The sequence below is a fragment of the Betta splendens genome, chromosome 6 (genome assembly GCF_900634795.4).
Source record: "Betta splendens chromosome 6, fBetSpl5.4, whole genome shotgun sequence".
Taxonomy (NCBI): Eukaryota; Metazoa; Chordata; class Actinopteri; order Anabantiformes; family Osphronemidae; genus Betta; species Betta splendens.
Genome location: NC_040886.2, coordinates 9,523,674 through 9,541,409, shown reverse-complemented (window position 1 = coordinate 9,541,409; position 17,736 = coordinate 9,523,674). Strand labels below are relative to the sequence as shown.

The 17,736-nt window shown below is 48.7% G+C and overlaps 1 protein-coding gene across 9 annotated transcripts in view; it reads right to left on the bottom strand.

Moving 5' to 3' along the window:
* Positions 1-17,736, bottom strand: part of LOC114857960 (membrane-associated guanylate kinase, WW and PDZ domain-containing protein 2-like) — a 50,357-nt gene that overhangs the window by 12,647 nt on the left and 19,974 nt on the right. For all 9 annotated transcript variants that reach the window (XM_029154922.3, XM_029154924.3, XM_029154915.3 and 6 more), the window contains exons 3-10: positions 14,465-14,584; positions 11,925-12,149; positions 10,633-10,861; positions 10,474-10,553; positions 3,768-3,825; positions 3,530-3,651; positions 2,912-3,094; positions 300-829 (exon numbers count right to left, since the gene is read on the bottom strand). In XM_029154922.3, the coding sequence (XP_029010755.1) occupies positions 300-829; positions 2,912-3,094; positions 3,530-3,651; positions 3,768-3,825; positions 10,474-10,553; positions 10,633-10,861; positions 11,925-12,149; positions 14,465-14,584 (1,547 nt within the window). The remainder of the gene's footprint in view (positions 1-299; positions 830-2,911; positions 3,095-3,529; positions 3,652-3,767; positions 3,826-10,473; positions 10,554-10,632; positions 10,862-11,924; positions 12,150-14,464; positions 14,585-17,736) is intronic.

Sequence of the window (17,736 nt, the reverse complement as noted above, 5' to 3'; positions counted from 1 at the left end):
TCACCAGATTAGGGCTCACGGGGATTTCTTTTCACTCTGTAGCTGCTTCAGACAGTCACTTAGGACATCACCGTGCTCACAAATAGCAAGTACTCCACAACCTGAGCAATCTTTTTCTACTTAGTCGCACTGACTGAGCAAAATTGGCTTTGACCTATCTCCAGTGTAACGTGTAACTCAACTCAGATCCCGAGCTCAGCTGACTACTTTTGTACTTTCTCCTGAAACGCAGTATAATAGAATTAAAACATCAAACACATGTGATGTCCTAGGAGAATGATACATGAGAGAGCCATCACCTGTTTAACTCGCTGGCCGGTGGGACTGTCTGCAATGGTGAATCCAAAGCCCTCAGACCCTTTCACCATAGTGACTGTCAGCAGCTCGGCCCCTTGAGCCGCTCCCCCGGTAATCCCTTGCGTCCCCGATGAGGCCATGGACACGTTATCGTCGTGTGGCGTGAGCGCCGACGCCGAGCCGGGCGTGGTGGGCGGCAGGGACGAGCCGTCCAGATGCGTGTCCCCGGGGTGGGGCGCCCCGGCCTGAGCCAGCGCCTGGGGGGGCAGCTGGGAGCTCAGAGACAGGTACTCCAGGTAGGGGTCGTAGCTGCCGCGGCCGTTCACCACCAGGGGCCGGTGCTCCAGGCCGATGGGCGTCAGGGAGGTGGTGGCGGCGCCGCTGGGGTCCTCGGGGTCAAAGGGCAGAGGGTAGCCTCGACACAGCACCAGGGTCACGCTCTGACCGATGGGCACCGACTGGAACAGCTTGACGACGTCGGCGTGCGTGGTGCCCAGCACGCAAATGTCGTTGATGTAGACGATGACGTCGCCTGGAGACGAGGAGGACAGGAAGGACAAAGGCAGCTTCAGTCACAGAGGTCGCATGGTCTGCACAGGGGGTGTGTAAACGCGCTGCGCAGCAAAAAAAATTAAAAAATACAACTTGTCACAGTTTGTTGCTATAAATGTCAAGTCTCCACAGTAGCTGGTCACAGTGAAGCTCAACAGGAGACGCTCGCTGTCCTTCTCAAGTGTCACAAATATAATATCGCCTCATCCTTACTGCAGGCGGGTGCATGTTTGAGGCACAGGGATACAGTGTGATGCAGACAGGGCCACGGTACGTCCTACAATTATGGAAATTACAAACACTTTTCATAGTAACAGCAACTAAGTGTCTCTGATGATCCAGGCTGGTGACCATGAGGACAAACACATCTGTACTGTGTTTGTCCTGAGTAAAAATGCGGTGTTGTTCAGGTCACAGCGCCTCTCTTGTCTACTCACATCACTAATTTATATTCATGTTCACCTCACCTGGTTGGTTGATGATAATTTCACGCGGACTTCTAACAACGAGGTGGAGCCGTCTTCACAGACGTGACACTAGATGCTCTGTCGTCTCTGCTGTACTTTGAACGTGTGGAAAGTTATGGATTTGAGCTTTAAAAGTCAAAGCCCTATGACAAATGCAGCTGCCTCAAATCCTCTATTTCACACTTCTGGAGGCACTTTGTGTCACACGTGCAGAGTCGGGCACGCGCGCACAAACACACAAAATCCCTAAAAGCAATGCCGCATAGCTCAAATAGGCCAGCTAATCTCAGCCGGGCCGCGCCTGTGTGCGACAGCGTGCATGCGTGAGGGTGGATGCGAGCGTACGAGCAGCTCTGGCAATGTCACCGAGCAGAGAGGGAGGCAAATCAGGACGGAGCGCAGGAAAAAGCCGACAGACCGGGATGGAGGGATGAAGGGAGGGAAACCGGAGAGGTGGTGAGAAAAGAGGCTGAAAGCAGAGGAAAAGTGTCAGATGACATGGCTCGATAAGAGGGCATAATAAAGGGTAAGCCAGAGAGACAAAGAGAGGGATGGAGATAAAATAGGAAGAGATGGATTCCAGATAAAAGAGCAACTGATACGCAGACATGAAAGCGGAACGCGGGAGCGCGGAGGAAGCGCGCGGATTCTGGGCTCTGGAACAGGCTCTAAATGAGCAGTTAAGGCAGCAGGCGCCGGGCGAAGCGCCAGCGCACAGGTTCAGAGCGAGGCGCGCACAAAGCGCCGCGCAACGCTTCCTCCGGAGCCCGCAGCTCCGGCCCGCCGCAACATCAGCCCCGGCGCCGTCCCAAACCAAAGGGCCCGGTCCGTAAACGGGCACGGCGCAGGATTTGGGACGTGGAGGAGGCCGAGAATCTGTCGGGTTGTTGGGTGAACGGTAAGTGTGGCACAAACACCGCCGCTGGTGTGGAGCTTTAGACAAATATCCAACTCCGGGACGACTTGATAGGATTTTGTGTGTGTGCGTGTGTGTGCGTGTGTGTGTGTGTGTGTGTGTGTGTGTGTGTGTGTGTGTGTGTGTGTGTGTGTGGCCACCGGTTCTCCTTAAATCTCCTGGTAATGTAGGCGTCAGTTTCAGAATGTAAGGGATGACGCTGGTGCTTGTCTGGGACACAGTCAGAGGATGTAGGACACCCCAGGAGGGCAAACCTGTCCTCTATGAACATAAATTCATGTTTTGGGGAATACTGAGCTTCTACCGCAGTGTCACAAAGCACAATGTGCACATTTTTGCAGTTTTTTTTTCTTTTAAACTCGATTCAAGTTGTGGTTTTCTTTTTTTTTCTTTATACATTTGAAAACTGGCACCCAAACGGCTATTAACAAAACCTGGCAACATCGACGGGCCATAAGGAGCAAAACAGGCCTGACTTCAGTTTTATGTGCCGTGTTTTGTCTTTTATGCTGCATATGTTCATCCGTGTGTCTTCATGTCCTGACCGGTGATAATGGCAAAGGACATTATTTATCTGCGGGGCGTCAACGCCTGTGACTAAGAAGATAGATTTAAAAACTAAAATGTTAAAGCGGGAATTAATCTATATAACAGATAACGCTGCAAATGACTCTCCCACCTGTGTCCATCTTCCCGTCCTGAGCGGCCGGCCCGTCCGGTATCACGCTCTTCACTTGCAGGAACTCGTCGGGCTCGTCTCCGCCGATGATCGTGAAGCCAAAGCCCATGTTGCTCTTCTGCAGCGCCGTCGACAGGAAGGTGCCCTTCAGCTGGGTCGGGTCCCGCGTGAACAGCGGCTTCTCTGCGGGGACGAGATGTTCGAGGGTTTGAGTCGCTGGGCCTGCGTTCGGTCCATCACATCATTTAAATTCTTGTACAGTGCATTACAGTAAGTGCTGGTCTAAAGGTCCCTCACACGTGTTGGCCTCGAGGCGAACGCTTTCTCTGCCTCTGATTTCCATCCAAGCCGGTACATTATGAGACTGTGCATCTGCCCCATCAAATACTCATGAAACTACCCACTTTATGAGAAAAACTATATAAAAAAAAACCCCACTTATTAAATTTGAAGTCTATCAGCAAATGAGCTTTGAGGGGCCCTGATGCACTGAACATCAAAGCTGTGTACCTTGCACGTCCTTTCTGCTGCTCTGGCGTTTTCATATTTGTGTAAATGAGTGGCTCTGTCAGCATGTTTTATTTAAGTGCCGCACATACGGTGAGGCTTCACATGTACCTCTGTATATAGTCGGCAGTGGTAGAGCGGAGAGTCCCTGGCTTTGCATCTGCTGCTGCTGCTCCAGACGCCTCTTGGCTTCTAGAACCGGGTTCTCGAACTGAGTCCTTCGATTGATGTGACTGCGGAAAAAAATGAGAACAACTCACACCTACAACACATCAAACACTGTCAGAGTTGTTTTTAATCTAATTCAGATTGAGGCATAAACTAGTAAAATGTTTTCCGTTGTACTCACTCGACGTAGTAGCTGCCGTAGATTGGGTCGTCTATCTTCTCCCAGCCATAGGGCAGCTCTGAGAGGGGGGAGAAATCAGAGGAGGAAGAGGGCCGTTTAAGTCGAGAGGAGAAGGAAAGCAGACACTAAATTGAGGCACTGAGGGGAGACAACATGAATCTCTGGGCTCACAGCTAGACGCTCCCAAAGAGCCGCTTTAATAGACAGACAACACTTCGATCTGCGGCAGTGGCTTCTTCATGGAGACACGGGCAAACAGAAACAGACACATCGATACAACGCGGGGCAGCACCAAAACACATTTAAAGCTCTGCCACATTACATCCTGGCCTCTCTCGCTCGCTCTCTCTCTCTCATTTCTTCTTTACTTTGTCATGTTCACAAATCTTTCAAGACCAAATACCTCCGCTGTGCTACTTCACGTCTGCCTCTGTTCCCTTTCATCCACCCACTCGCTTTGCCTTGGACGCCTTCCATGGCTGTTGTCTTAATTGTCTCCATCTCTATTCCCTCCTCACTTCATCCATCCCTTTGTTGATTTAGCGCTCTCCTTTCCACTGTACAAGAACTGGGTCAAGGCACTGATAAAATTTTCCTAATTTACGCCCTGTAATTCTATTTCTCCCTGTCTGACACCGCTCCAACACACTTTCCAGCTCGACGTGCCTTGTTTTTCTTTTTCTTTCTTGGTTTTAAAACTTGACCTTCGCCAGAGCACAATCAAGGAGACTGACCCAGAACGAGAAGGTTCAGCGAACATACAGAAACGCACAATATACCACGACCGAGCCGCTCAAAATCCTTTAGTGAAAAATCAGTTTGTTACTAATATTACACAAGCCTGGAAAAGATGGCAAACAATAACAATGAGTCACAGAGCATTTGGATTGAGTTTATTACTAAAGCACAAAAACACACAGGAGGAAACTGAAAAGGCACGACGAGGCCAACCGTTGAGATATCAGTGCTTGTTAAATTGCAATTTAACAGAATTCACTTTTCAAATCACCTGCAAACGTCTTGGGTTTAAAACAAACACAGAGGTGTGAGCGCCGGCCCACGTGAGCCCACAGAGAAACCCGGAGAAAATAGGAGAAGAAAGCAGAAAAAGCAGGTAGGCTGCCAAGAAGGAAGCGTGTTCGTGACTACCGCCACATACCAACGCAAATGGAAATGCCACGGACGCGGTGAGACGTGATGTGGACGATCCTGTGCTCACACGTGTACTGTACCTCAGCTGCACGCTGAGTGATGACGAACAAATAAAAAGCCATAATGAAGTATTTTCCACCTGCGTTGTTGCCTCTTAATTATTAGCGATGATCAACAAGAGTGTTTTTTAACCTGTTCCTGCATTTGTCATCAAACGCTGCTGGTTTGTGCGTTATTGAATGAAGAATAATGGAAAAATTGGCTTTAAAGCCAATGTGGCATTAATTTTAAAGAAACCAGAATCATCCAAACCATGTTTAATTATAACTTCATTCATCACAGATGAAATGTGAGCCTGTCTGAAGAAGACAGTACATTTATGCATGGCCATTTTAATGTAATTGATTTGATGCGTATCTATGGAGTCATTTTACTTCATTTTAGTCATTTTATTCCTACACAGCCTAACTTATTAGTAAATGAGTATCAAATTAAAAAGCCCCCATTTAAAATGCATTAAAGGAAGATCCTTATGAAACACTTCTTTAAGCTTGGCTTTAAAAAAAAAAAGCATTGTTTTTACAAAATGGGTCCTTTAGGACTGACGCACACACAGACATTTTATTTTTACCATTATTTGGTCTGAATGACACTGATGCCGTGGCATCATCTCCTCACGCTGTAATGTAATTATGATCAGATTTCCGATCTTGATATGAGTAAGCCGTGTGTGAAGGCGCATGGCTGAGTGTGTGTCTATGCGCGTCCTGGCTCTTGAGCATGCTGACTGTGCAGCCGAAGGTGAGGGGGGGTGGGGGGCGCGCGTTGCAATTATCCCTGCTCAGCTTTACTGCTTCGTCCACCGCCTGCCATTACCTCGAACGACCCCTCTCATCCCCCAGGCGGAAAAGCGCGATAGATTCACACTTCAATCCACCTTAAATTCCTTCTCACCCTGTCCACGCGCCACCTTAAATGACGGCCTAACTCATCCACTACTCGCTTGCCCTCCCCTGAAGTGAAAGGGAGACAGTTTCCATGGAAACCACCAGTGGAAGTCTTTTTTTTCCTCTGCTGAGCTGAGGGCTCTGTCTTGTCTCTATCTCCTGCTGCTGAAATACACAGAGAGAGGGAGCGAGTGTTTTCATGTGTGTTTTGCTGCATTCAAGTGTATATATTTGCAGTTTGTGTGTGTATTAGGTGGCAGGACGGTGTTTGCATGTTGGAATGAGAGAGAGTGCCATCAAACACCTCATTATGTGTCTGTACACAGTGTGAGCTCCGAGGAGCTGGCCTGCTTCTGTGTGTGTATTAGTGTCTTATTTGACATAAGGTCTAATTGCGATTCCTCTGCATTAGATGACTCATCTTCCCTTTTGCTCACAATCTCTTGGACCAACAGGCAGCCAGGCACAAACAAGATGAAGTCATCTGTCTCCCAGAAAGAAAATACTAACAATGGAGTCAAGAAGCAACTTCCACATTCAAATAGGTTGTTTTTCCATATGTTCGGTAGTTATATTCACAAATGTAGATTACAGACCAATACTGCACTTTTGTTCATTCATAATGAAAACTAAAAGATAATTATGACTATATGAAGAAATACAAGTAACCAATGCATATTTCTCTAATCCCTCTGAATTGTAACTTTACAGTAATTGTTTGGTCAATAATAATTTCACAACACAAACAGACAAATTCAAATCACTTTTTTGTATAACACATAATATTAAGTCACTTAATGTCACTGGTGTCTTTTTCTTTTTGCATCCGAGTTTAAAGAAGAACAGGAAATACTATGTGAATCATCTTGATCAACGCTGGCGTCGCGGTTCCTCCCGTCGGTGACGGTGTGTGTTTATTGTGTGTTGATGTTCTGTGGTTCCGTTTCCTGTTCTTCTCTGTTCAGGTCTGTCGCGTTTCATTGATTTGTGTCTGTGTTTACAGTGTCCTCGTTCTAGTTGCTAGTGGTTCATCCTCGGTCCTCATGCGTTACCGCTTTGCTCCACTTCCTGACCTCTAGCTCGTCTCATCTGAGTTTGTAGGTTAGTGACCGGTTTGGTGGCTCGATTCATTAGTTCCAACTCTGCAATGATTTCGTTTTTTTATATTTATTATTAGGTTATTTGTTTCTTCACCTGCCTTGCAGAGACTTTGTTTTCTCAGTAGGTCAGATTTAAGGTTATTTGTGATTCCTGGTTAGGTGCTGAACTGCTGTTTTCCTAATGTAATCTTGTATTTCCAGCCTTGCTTTGATTTTTTGTTCTGTACCTTTTAAACCATTGAAACCAACTGGACATCCTGACCATTCTTGGTCTCGGGTCTAACCTGTTTGTGACATACATTACATCTGCTCAGTGGCGACGCTGGATCCCCAGGCACAAATCAATGAAGGGCCCTTCAACGGCCTTTCATCAACAACAGACATGACCAAAACATCTCACATTATGGCAAAGAAACGTTCTAATTGCTCATAATTTTCAGTATTCAGAGTGTGTCTGCATCACTACAGTACATCGCTGGGGCTCCACGCCAGATGGATTTTGTGCTTGCGAGACAGTCCAAGTCTTCGGATTTGTGCACCAATATTCAAAGACCAGATCCAAAAAGCAGAGATGGCAAATTAAAATCTTAGAGCGCATTGAGGCGGTGCAGCATCGCACCATGAGCGCACGGCGAGCCCGTTTGAACCTGCAGTCTGTGGGGAGCCTTTCCGTGTGCTCCCTCCACCTGCGTGGTCTCCTCCCACACGCGGCTCGGGTTAATTGCTGGCTCTAATTAGGCCGCGGGTGAAACAGTTGCGTGTGTCCACCAGGCGCTGGCCGGTCTAGACTGAAACCCTACATCTTTGCGCTGCAGTGATGAGAAGGCAATAAATGGATTGATGGATATCGAGCCGCGATATGAGAAAGAGGCAGAAATAGTTCTGGTCCCAACACGACTGAAGGTAATAACAGTGATGTAACTTAGAAGTAACACTTTAGCGTGACTCCATGACTGTGTGAAAATGTCTCAACTCGGCTCGAGAGCAACCACTGCTCCATCTCCATCATGTCTCATTTCTTCTTTCTCACAGCCTCTGCATTTCTTTCTCTGTTACTGTGCGGGTTTGGAAATTGTGAGCGGCTTCGGTGAGGATTTCTGTCTCTAAATGAGCATGAGCAGCATAGTACTGTCAACAGCAGAGAGATTACTTTGAAAACCTGAGTTGAATATGAGTGCGTATCAAAGGCAGGATTGAAGCGGACGCTTGCTGTGATGTAAAGCTCGTCCCGCTCTGTTCTTGCCTCGCTCCGAGTGAGAGAGGAGACGCGGGCTTAAGTTACATAACAAAAGACCGGGCTGACAAAAAAAAAGTGCAAGTGAACCAGATCCATAATGACAAGCCCATAAATCCGAGAGTCCGCCTCAGCCTATAGACACAACACAACGCACATAAAAGTTGCACATTTGCGCAAACACATCGACACGTGCCTCTATTTAAATTCGCATGTATGGAGCAAAGCAGCGAAGGGATCCTGAGAAGCTGAGAGAGGGGAAAGGGAATAGTGAATGAGGATATGATGTGAAGCAAAAGAAACAGACACGCACGATATGCAGGCAACTGAAAGGGACTAACAAGAGGGAAGATGCAAACAGAGCGCCGAGAAAAGTATGTCTGAATGTTTGTTTCCTGCCTGAGGTTCAGAGACTCTGGGAGATCCTCCAGGCAGATGGCCAGTTAAAAACAGCACCGCCTCTTCTTGTTGTTCCCTACCCACATTTTTAGATTATTCACTCTCCTTTCAGGATCTGACATCCTCGCGTCCATGTATATTTCATCAATCACCCATTTTCATGTCCTTTACAAAAAACCTCCTCTAAAATGTCATAGTTCACAGCGAGCACGTAGAAGCACAGACGCCAGGAAACGGGCAGAACAGCACAGAAATAGGGTTTATTCTGAATGTGTTTTTAGGAACAAGACACTGATATAAATAAGAGGATATAATGTGTCATCCAGGACCAGAAGTACTGCTGAAAATATATTTAATGATCGAGGAAAAATATTTAGTTTTTGTGGGCAGAAAATATATCAGTTCTAAGTTCAATATGTGTAAAGTAAAGGTAAACTTTTCTGAATCCACGCTGTTTGCTCCTTTAAATTAAAGCCAAAAACGTCTTGAGATTATGACATGTGGGATTTTAAACAGCTGAAACAAGAACAAATGACGCTCTTTACTTTTGAGTGATGGTGACTGTAATAAACCTATGGTCTATGATAAGCACTGTCAAACGGCGCTGCCCCACAAAGCTTTAGGTTCTTAAAGTGCCGTGTACTCGATTCATTTTAACCTCGGTGAATTAAATTGTCAGACAACCGTTTGTCTCCGATAATAAACACGTCTGAATGAGAATGAAAGAAAGAAACACACGAATTAAGGATTTCAATGAGAGTCAAATGAAATTTCAAAAATGCTACAGCTTTAGCCATAAGGCAGCTCCGTGACTTTATTTCCCACATGATATCTAAGACCCAAGTTTCATTTGAAAAGCTGCGATCAAAGACAAAGCCAGAAGCAACAGCAAGTAGTTACACTTATGCACGAAATGAGTGATCACTCAGCGCCACAGCTGACAGCATCTTGGCTACTGAACATCGCTGGCGCTGGTGAAAACTGATCTGTGGTCTGCCAGAATGAAGCTGAACTATAGTACATTGGCTGTGCTGGTAAAACAGGTCTGTGAATTGAGAGAGAGAGAGAGAGAGAGAGAGAGAGAGAGAGACAGAGAGAGAGAGAGAGAGACAGAGAGAGAGAGAGAGAGAGAGAACCAGTTTGTGCAGAGCAGAGGAGTTATTAGGATTCCTGTCACAGTCCGGACCTTTACCGGGCAGAGGAAGAGGAGGAGAGATGGAGAATGAAGGTGGGAGAGAAAAAACAGGAAAATTAAAGGGAGGAGAGATTGAAAGGGGAGCGAGAGAGAGGCATGAGGGGAATGATTGCAGGGGGGAGGGGGTGATTGAAGAGGAGGAGAGGTACAGAAAGTATTAATTCAGATCTTACTCAGATGAAACGCATCACATCCTAATGCACTGACAGCAGGGAGTCATGTGAGATCAGCTTCTTTGTACGAGTCTGAACACAGAATCTGCACAGCGGCTCTCAGTTACACAACTGACAGATGGCAGAAAGAGACTAATTCACCCCTGACTTCAGCTGCTTTAGGACCATGTGGACATCCTCACATCATCTGATGGTGGCCTCGTCTTTATAAAGCAAAGGCCCCAGCAAGTCACTCGTAATTGTCCCTCTCACAACCTGTGGAGCAGACTGGGACCAGTGGCAGACAGACAAACACCTCAAACAGAGTATTTTTGTGCTCCCCCCCGAGATGGAAAACACAGCGGCAACAGCGAGTCAGAAACAGACAACGCAGGTACACAAACGGCGGGGGAACGCAGAGGCGACACACTCCCACAAACTCTAAAAGACGAGCTCGACTCAGATCAACAAAAGCAGAAACTCGCGCAACAAGCCAGCAGACAGGCAGTCAAAGCGCTCCGACTCACCGTCTTCCCTGCATTCTTCTGGGGGCTTCGCTTTCTTCGCCAGCCGAGGATCCAGCCACGATGTCGTTTTGGTGTTGTGACTGGAGAAGAAGAGAGCGGGCGATGAGGAGGAGGTCACACAGAGGTGCCTGTTCACCCACAGAGACTGAAACCTCTTACTCTATGAAGTAGACCTCCCCCTTCTCGGTGTAGGCCATCTCCCAGTTGTCAGGCAGTGGCCCCAGCTCCTCCTCGTCTGCATCGGGGACTTTGACCGGGGATTTACAGGGCGATTTCGGGGCCTCCTCTCCTTCGATGGGAGGCTCGGTGGAATTGGGGGCCTGGCTGGACAAGTCAACAGCGACCTCCCCGGAGGCGTCTGTGCTCTTGTCCTCGTGCTCGCTGGACTCTGCACACAAACACACACGGGGCAGTTATTCTCCCGCACAGACCTGGACGCACACAACGCTCGCCACGCGTGATGAGTCAGAGCCATAGACCCCCAGGAGAAAGAGGGACGGATGGGATGGGGGTCTGAGGACAATGAGACAACAACGTGGGGATGTCAGAATTGGAGAAATGTGGAAAGACAGAGACTTTAGGGGTCGGAGAATGAGTCAGAAAAGCAAAAGGAGGTCCTTAGAATAAAGACGACAAGCTGGTGGCATCTAGTTAAGCACACGATAGACACTATACAAACACAGGATATATAAGCCTACAGTCACTATGTTTAACTAGTGACTGGAGTTTAAATTAATGATCAGAAAAGAGACTTCTAGTTGTTTTAGGCCTGAAGAGCATGTGTAAAATAATCAAAGGGGCAACTGAAGTTTGCCTTTTACCCAAAAAGGAAATGAATAAGTAAAACTAGCACATGACAGTGGGAGAATAAAAAAGAAGAATATAACTACAAAGACAGATGGGTGAAGGTAGAGGAGGCCAGGGCACAGGGGACGCCGCCACAGAGACAGAGAAGAAGCTGGAGAGTTCAGAGGAAGATGAGAGGGAACGAAAGGGGAGAGTGGGGGTAATAATAGAAGCAGGGACCCCAGGCCAGTGGGGGGAGAGAAAAGGCAGCAGGACACACACACACACACACACACACACACACACACACACATACACACACACAGGACGGACGGACGGACGCTGAGGCCCAAATGAGGCTCTGGACACAGGTAGGAGCTGCTGATGCACCCATTAAACTGGGCCGAAAAAGAAAACAAACGCTTGATTTCTAGTTTTCCTTAATCACACCAGTGAGGCACAAATAAACAGACAGCAGACAGTCAACGCCTTGAGATAAACAACCCGAGAGAGAGTCCGGGGCCTTCGGAAGCGGACCCTCCTCACCTAAACGTGACGTGATCAAATATTCTGCTCGCGGGACGCGGGGAACAGATGGTGAGTTAATCGAGTTCCCGTCTCGGAGTAAAAACATGAAAGAGCGCTGCTACTGTACGCTACAGTACCTGGAGTGATGGCCACGCCGTTGCCGTTGACAACCGGGCTCTCCTCCTCCTCCTCCTCGGGCGGCTCCAGGCTGGCGCGCTGCTCCATGTTGCTGACGGACTGGTTCCTCTTCCTCTTGCCCTGGGCGCTGGGCCGGGCTCCGGGCAGCAGGGCCTCACTCACATTCAGAGGAGGAGCCGCGGGAGACGGCTCCGCTGGAGGTTTGGGTGTGCCGTAGAAGTTGTCTGAGGGCGGAGGAGAACAGGCCACATGCACAGTTAGAGGCGCGGAGGTCCACCTCATCCGGGCGCCGGTGATGTTTTCTTGTGTCCCATCAAACAGTGTGTGACAATATTTTACGAGCGGCGATCGTTCCTAACTCCGTGGAGCCCATCCTTAGAAGGAAGCACTCCAGGCAGCTTCCAGTTAATTTACTGTTCAATCATCATTGCTGTCCGGGCTCGCTCCTTCGACGACGGCAGAAAAACAGATTACACCTCACCGTCTCCTAAAACACAGCAAACCTGTCACATTCACAATGTAACACCGACTCCTCATCTCATTTTGGGAGCGAACGCCCTCGTTTTTCCTTCCACCGTCTCCGGATGTTTCAGCTCCAGTCCACCTCATTTCAGACGTGTGTTTCAATGTACACTCGAAATATGAACCATGCACTCTCCTAAGACGAATCAAATTAGCAAAAGCAGAAGAAAACATTAACAAGCATTAGTCGGTACCTTTGGGTTGAATACAAGCTCTGCTGTGCTAAATCAGTTGAATCATTAGTTTGCTGGCTCTCGACCAGACGTCTGTTTATCCTTATTAAGCGGACTCTACGTCAACTAAAACTGATTTGGATGTTGATTAGTATGAACCATGATGCTGGAGGAAAACCAACAAAGAGATGGTGGGAGGACCACATAAATACATATTACTAATACCAAACTACATCCTCAATAGCAGACAGCGTCCTTGGTGGGTTGTTGGGAGATTTCATTTGCTCCCGAGGAAAAGAAAAAAAAAACACTTAGAGCAGAGTCCTAAAGCGGTAAAACGCCGAAATCCAACAGGATAATTAAAAACGTCCCTGAAGACAGAACAGGCATGTTTTTAAGATAAATATTTGGGAAGCTACGAAAACCCTGTGACTGTGCTCGCCTCCGCCTGACGATGCCCACAGACCGACCTCAGGACGTGATGCTAGCCGTGCAGCTATGCTACGGCGCGGCTACCAGGCAAACAGGTGCGACCTAATGATGAAATGGTAGCAGCCTGTACAGAACACCCTGATCCGCCTCAGCACACCCTGAGCTGCGTCATCCCTCCCATGCTGGTCCACACACACAGCTCAGCTCGGCTCCGAGGTGCAGGCACCAGAATAAACCCACACAAATAGACTTCCCTCCTTTGGCTTTGTGCGCGTCAACTGCGATACAGCTCTAATTTCATTTGAAATCCAGACGTGTGGGGGGGGGGGGGGGGTTTGCTTTGTGGCTGAATACCGAGGTGAGCGAGTTGCGGGGAACTTGTAATCCCTCAAAGTGGAGAGGACGGAGAAGACCGGGGGGGGGGCTCACAGAGAGACAACAGCTGAGAACACAGCGATGAGGGACAAAAGGGAGGATCAGCAGGAGTCCACTTTACTTTGATCCCGGCAGGAGACTCACAGGTATTAGCAACGGCTCCAGTGCCACCGCTTCCGTTCTGGTCAGGTCTGAAAAAAGGCCCCATCCCCGTTTTATCCGAGGGCATCCTGGCTGTAGACGCTGTTCAACATCCACCTTCAACTGTGACTCATCTCCCACCATCGCACAAGTAGACCTTTATGTGCATCAAGCCTCGCTCACACTCGCGCTCCGCAAACACCTTGAAGCTTCCAAACTATACTTCATACCCGGTTTTGCCCTTCGCTGCCTCCTAAATCTCCTCCTCACCTCCTGTCCCCCATCCCTTCGTCTCCGCTCCCTCTTATTTTAATGTGCATTTCGAAATGAGTTGCTGCACCTCCAGCGCAGCCACCCAGAAAGAGGCAGCTTCCCCCACTGGGTATAAAGTAGGCTCTGTGCGCACACACACACACGAGGGTACATGTGCCCATACCGTACGACTTACACACACACGATCACACACACATCATTTCTGCTAGTGTGTTCAGCTGCACATGCTCACAGAAAGCGCTACTGGGCAAATGAACCAGCAAATCTCCCATCTGTAGATGTATCCCTGACAGCGCAGCAAAGCAGATGCACAGACAGGACATGACTTGGAAATGGCGTTCATCCAGCTTTCAAAATCTCACACACACACGCACACACACACAGACACACACACACACACACACACAGGAGCAGTCAGCCATTCAGCAGTCACCAGAGGAAGCCGCCGTCATAAATTACAGTCTGCATAAAACACATTTTGTTCATGAGCTGCGTTTTCAGCAGGCAGATGAGATCAAAAATAGCAGAGCGGCTTCACTGAAACACGTGCTCCCATTCTTACTCCACAAGCGCGGGCACTCGTCTCGCAGATGCGCCATGTTTCCTGCACGCCCACAGCTTACCTTCATAGGTTCCACTCTCTAACAAGGCCCCGCTTTGCTCCAGTTCCATAAAACGCTCCACGCTCACAAAGTTGTAGTCCACCCCCGGCACCTCCCCCTCCTTGGGCTGCCTGGTTGTACCTGCAGAGAGAGAGGGAGAGAGGACGAGCGAGAGGGAGAGAGAGAGAGGTCATCAGAGCCAAATAGGGCACTTGAGGAGAAAAGGCAGGAAGGCAGAGACGGAGCCTAGAAAACGGGGCTGGACAGAAAAAAAGAGGGCAGATTTGAGGCTACAGAGTGCACGAGAGGAAATGGGAGGGGAGAGGAAATGGAACAGAAGAGGATGAGTTATGGTGGCATCACCCGCGCCAGCGAAAACCCATTCACACAATCGCGTTTGAGTGACAGTAAGGAAGCGAGCGAGGGAGGAGAGGCAGCGCCATCACTCAGGGCCTCCACGCCGCTCCGCTGGCGTCCTGGTCACGACCGGGTCGATACGGCACTTTTAACGAGCATAACGCAACCTCCTTACGCAGCACGCCATAATGTGACGGCCGGATTATTGTGAGCACAGCAGGAACGCACGGGCTCCACATCACTATTAGAGGCCTCCTCTATCAACACTCCATCAGCGCTGCAGCTCAGGAGCCCGGCTCCGCGCTGGCGGGTTTGATGAGGTGCTGTGTTTACGCCTGTGCCAGGTGGACCTTCACTCCAGGCTCGGCGTGGGTGTCAGACCTCCACTGATCACGCCTTAAAACAATCAGTGGTCCGGAGCAGAGCTGGAGCCAGAGAGGGAGCGTACGGCGGACTGATCTGGCTTGAAACACCAGCCTGAAGAGCACATGTATGAAGAGATGAGCCGCTACCAATGTAACAGCTCCAGTCTGAATGGAGGCTATTAAACATTGAAGTTTCACAACGGGAGTGTGAGCGGATGTGCTGCTGTAACACAAATACAGGTGCACAAACACTGACGGAGCGGTGTCTGTCAGGAGCCTTTAACTGGCCCCAGAGTGCGATATCTTAATCATTAGATCTCCATCGATTGTCTGTCACCACGTTGCTCCTTTAGTGCCTCTCCCAACGCCCTCCACTGAGTTTACTCCTGCCGAGACAGCAGATTAGCAAGGCATCATGGGTGGAAACGGGATTTCAGGTCCGCCAACGCCGTCGCATCGTTTGTGTCGACTTTCTGCAAATGTGGGCTTCATGTTTAGGCCTCAGACGCTTTGAGCGTGACCTCGACACGGACGTTTGGTTTCGCATGGAGCTTTAGCCAAAAAGCCCGCACAGATATCAGGTTCCTGGTTGTGAATCTCCATGAGCTATTACACAAATTCAATTGCACCATGGTAGATTAATATACACAATGAGACAGAACCGCGCTAACTGTGCGCAGCCTCGGCGCAGAGCTAAGCGCTAAGAGAAGGAGGAAAAGACACGGCCAGCGACACAGTAGCAGGTCGAGAGCGAGGGAACATCGCTAAACACAGGTTTAGCATCATTAGCCTTCCAGTTTCAGACACACTGATTTAACTACATGGTCATTTATTAAGCTCTAGTATAAACATTATGTTTTCTGGACTGTGTAAAATCACAATGTTAGAATAAATGTACTCCTTTATTAATTTACTGATCAGTTTTCTGTTTCACATTCTGCTAGGTAGCTAGCTAGCGAGCTAAATTAGCATCCACTGCTCGTCTGAACGCTGCAGCGGCTCAGCCAGGCGGGGCCGGTCGCCTTCTGTGGGGCACAGCTATTGATCTGTACGATCACAATGAAATTATTCTGCTGCCCACACCGGAGTGAATGCTGATGCCCCGCCGATGGCCTTCTCCCACAGCTTGCTTTACTGGACACATCCACTGAACAGAGGGAGAGAACGCCGTGTTGGATCTGAGTTGGGAATATTGATCGGCTATCGGGCCTTGAGATGGGCCGACTGTTCCTCTCCTCTTCCTTCCATCTCACACGTTTATGCCTCAGAGCGGTTCAGCTCTCTCGCTCTCCGCTCGTCTCCTCTCGCCCATAGCAACGCTAACTACATAGCGGGAGTAGCCGCCGTGTGCAGCAGTAGCCATGTTCTGTTCTCTATGCAGCCATGCATCCTGCTCATCATCCCGGAGAAAAGCCAGAGCACCAAATCTCTATTTACCCAAAGAGTCAGGTTAAAAGGGACCTCCTCTTTCTTTGTCTTGCACATAGTCACACAATGTCTATAATACATGTGCTCGTCAAAGCGGGACAAGGTGCACAGGTGCTCCACAAAAAAAAAAAAAGCCAGCAGATTGTATTGAGAACGTTTCCCCAGAGCCATGAGCGCCGCTGCTGTTGGCTATTGATTGGATGCTGCGCGCTCTCCCCAATAAAGAGATGAGGCTGGCTCCGAGCCACAGAGGGTCTTTGCATTGCAATCAGCCAATGTAGGCAAAGCGCGAGGTGACGGCACGAGCGGGGGTACGAGCGCCATGGAGATTTATGGCTTAAATGATTTAAATCTGTAATAGCACGGAAAAGCTTCTGAGCTGCCACTTTAGAGAGTGAAGACATTTGGTCCCTCAAACCATAACCACTGAGTATTTCTACATTAGGACTGTGAGAGAGAGAGAGAGAGAGAGAGAGAGAGAGACTACATTGAAACATGACAAGAAAAGTCCATTTGGAGCTAAAGCTAAAATAGCTGATATACTGAAATAACTCAGCTGGGTGTCGAACGACAGGAGGACAAAGACCTTGGCAGAATAACAGCAGCGCAGCCACAAACAGCAAAAAAAAAAAAAAAAAAAAACAGCAACAGAGAAGATGGCGCGAGGCGCCGGGATTGGCCGGCGTCACCGCGCGCCCACGGCAGACTGCAAGTGACTTTGATACTGTGCATACACATGTTTGTGTTGGTATATTAAGGAAGTCACCCAGAGGCGGCGGCAGTGTGGGCTAAAAATAGACTATTGATGGATGGAATGGCAATAAAGGGTGGGGGAGGTGGTCCAGTGACATGATTTCATGTGGCAGCCGATGTGAAGGAACACAGAGGTGAAAAAAGGCTTTTTTCCTTAATAACAGTATTTAAAGCTGTAGTCAAGCAGCTACAGTAGAAGGGTCATTTTATCCTCGGGAGAAGTGACTCGTTGGAACAAACGACTTACAGTATTTGTACAAGGAAGAATTAGAGGGTAAAAATAGATAAAACCCGGGCACACATATTCCCTCGCGGGCTTGTGCCTCTGTCGCCTCTGGTTCCAGCCCGTCATCCATCAGAACCATCCGGCTGCTTCGGGAGGGAAAGTGA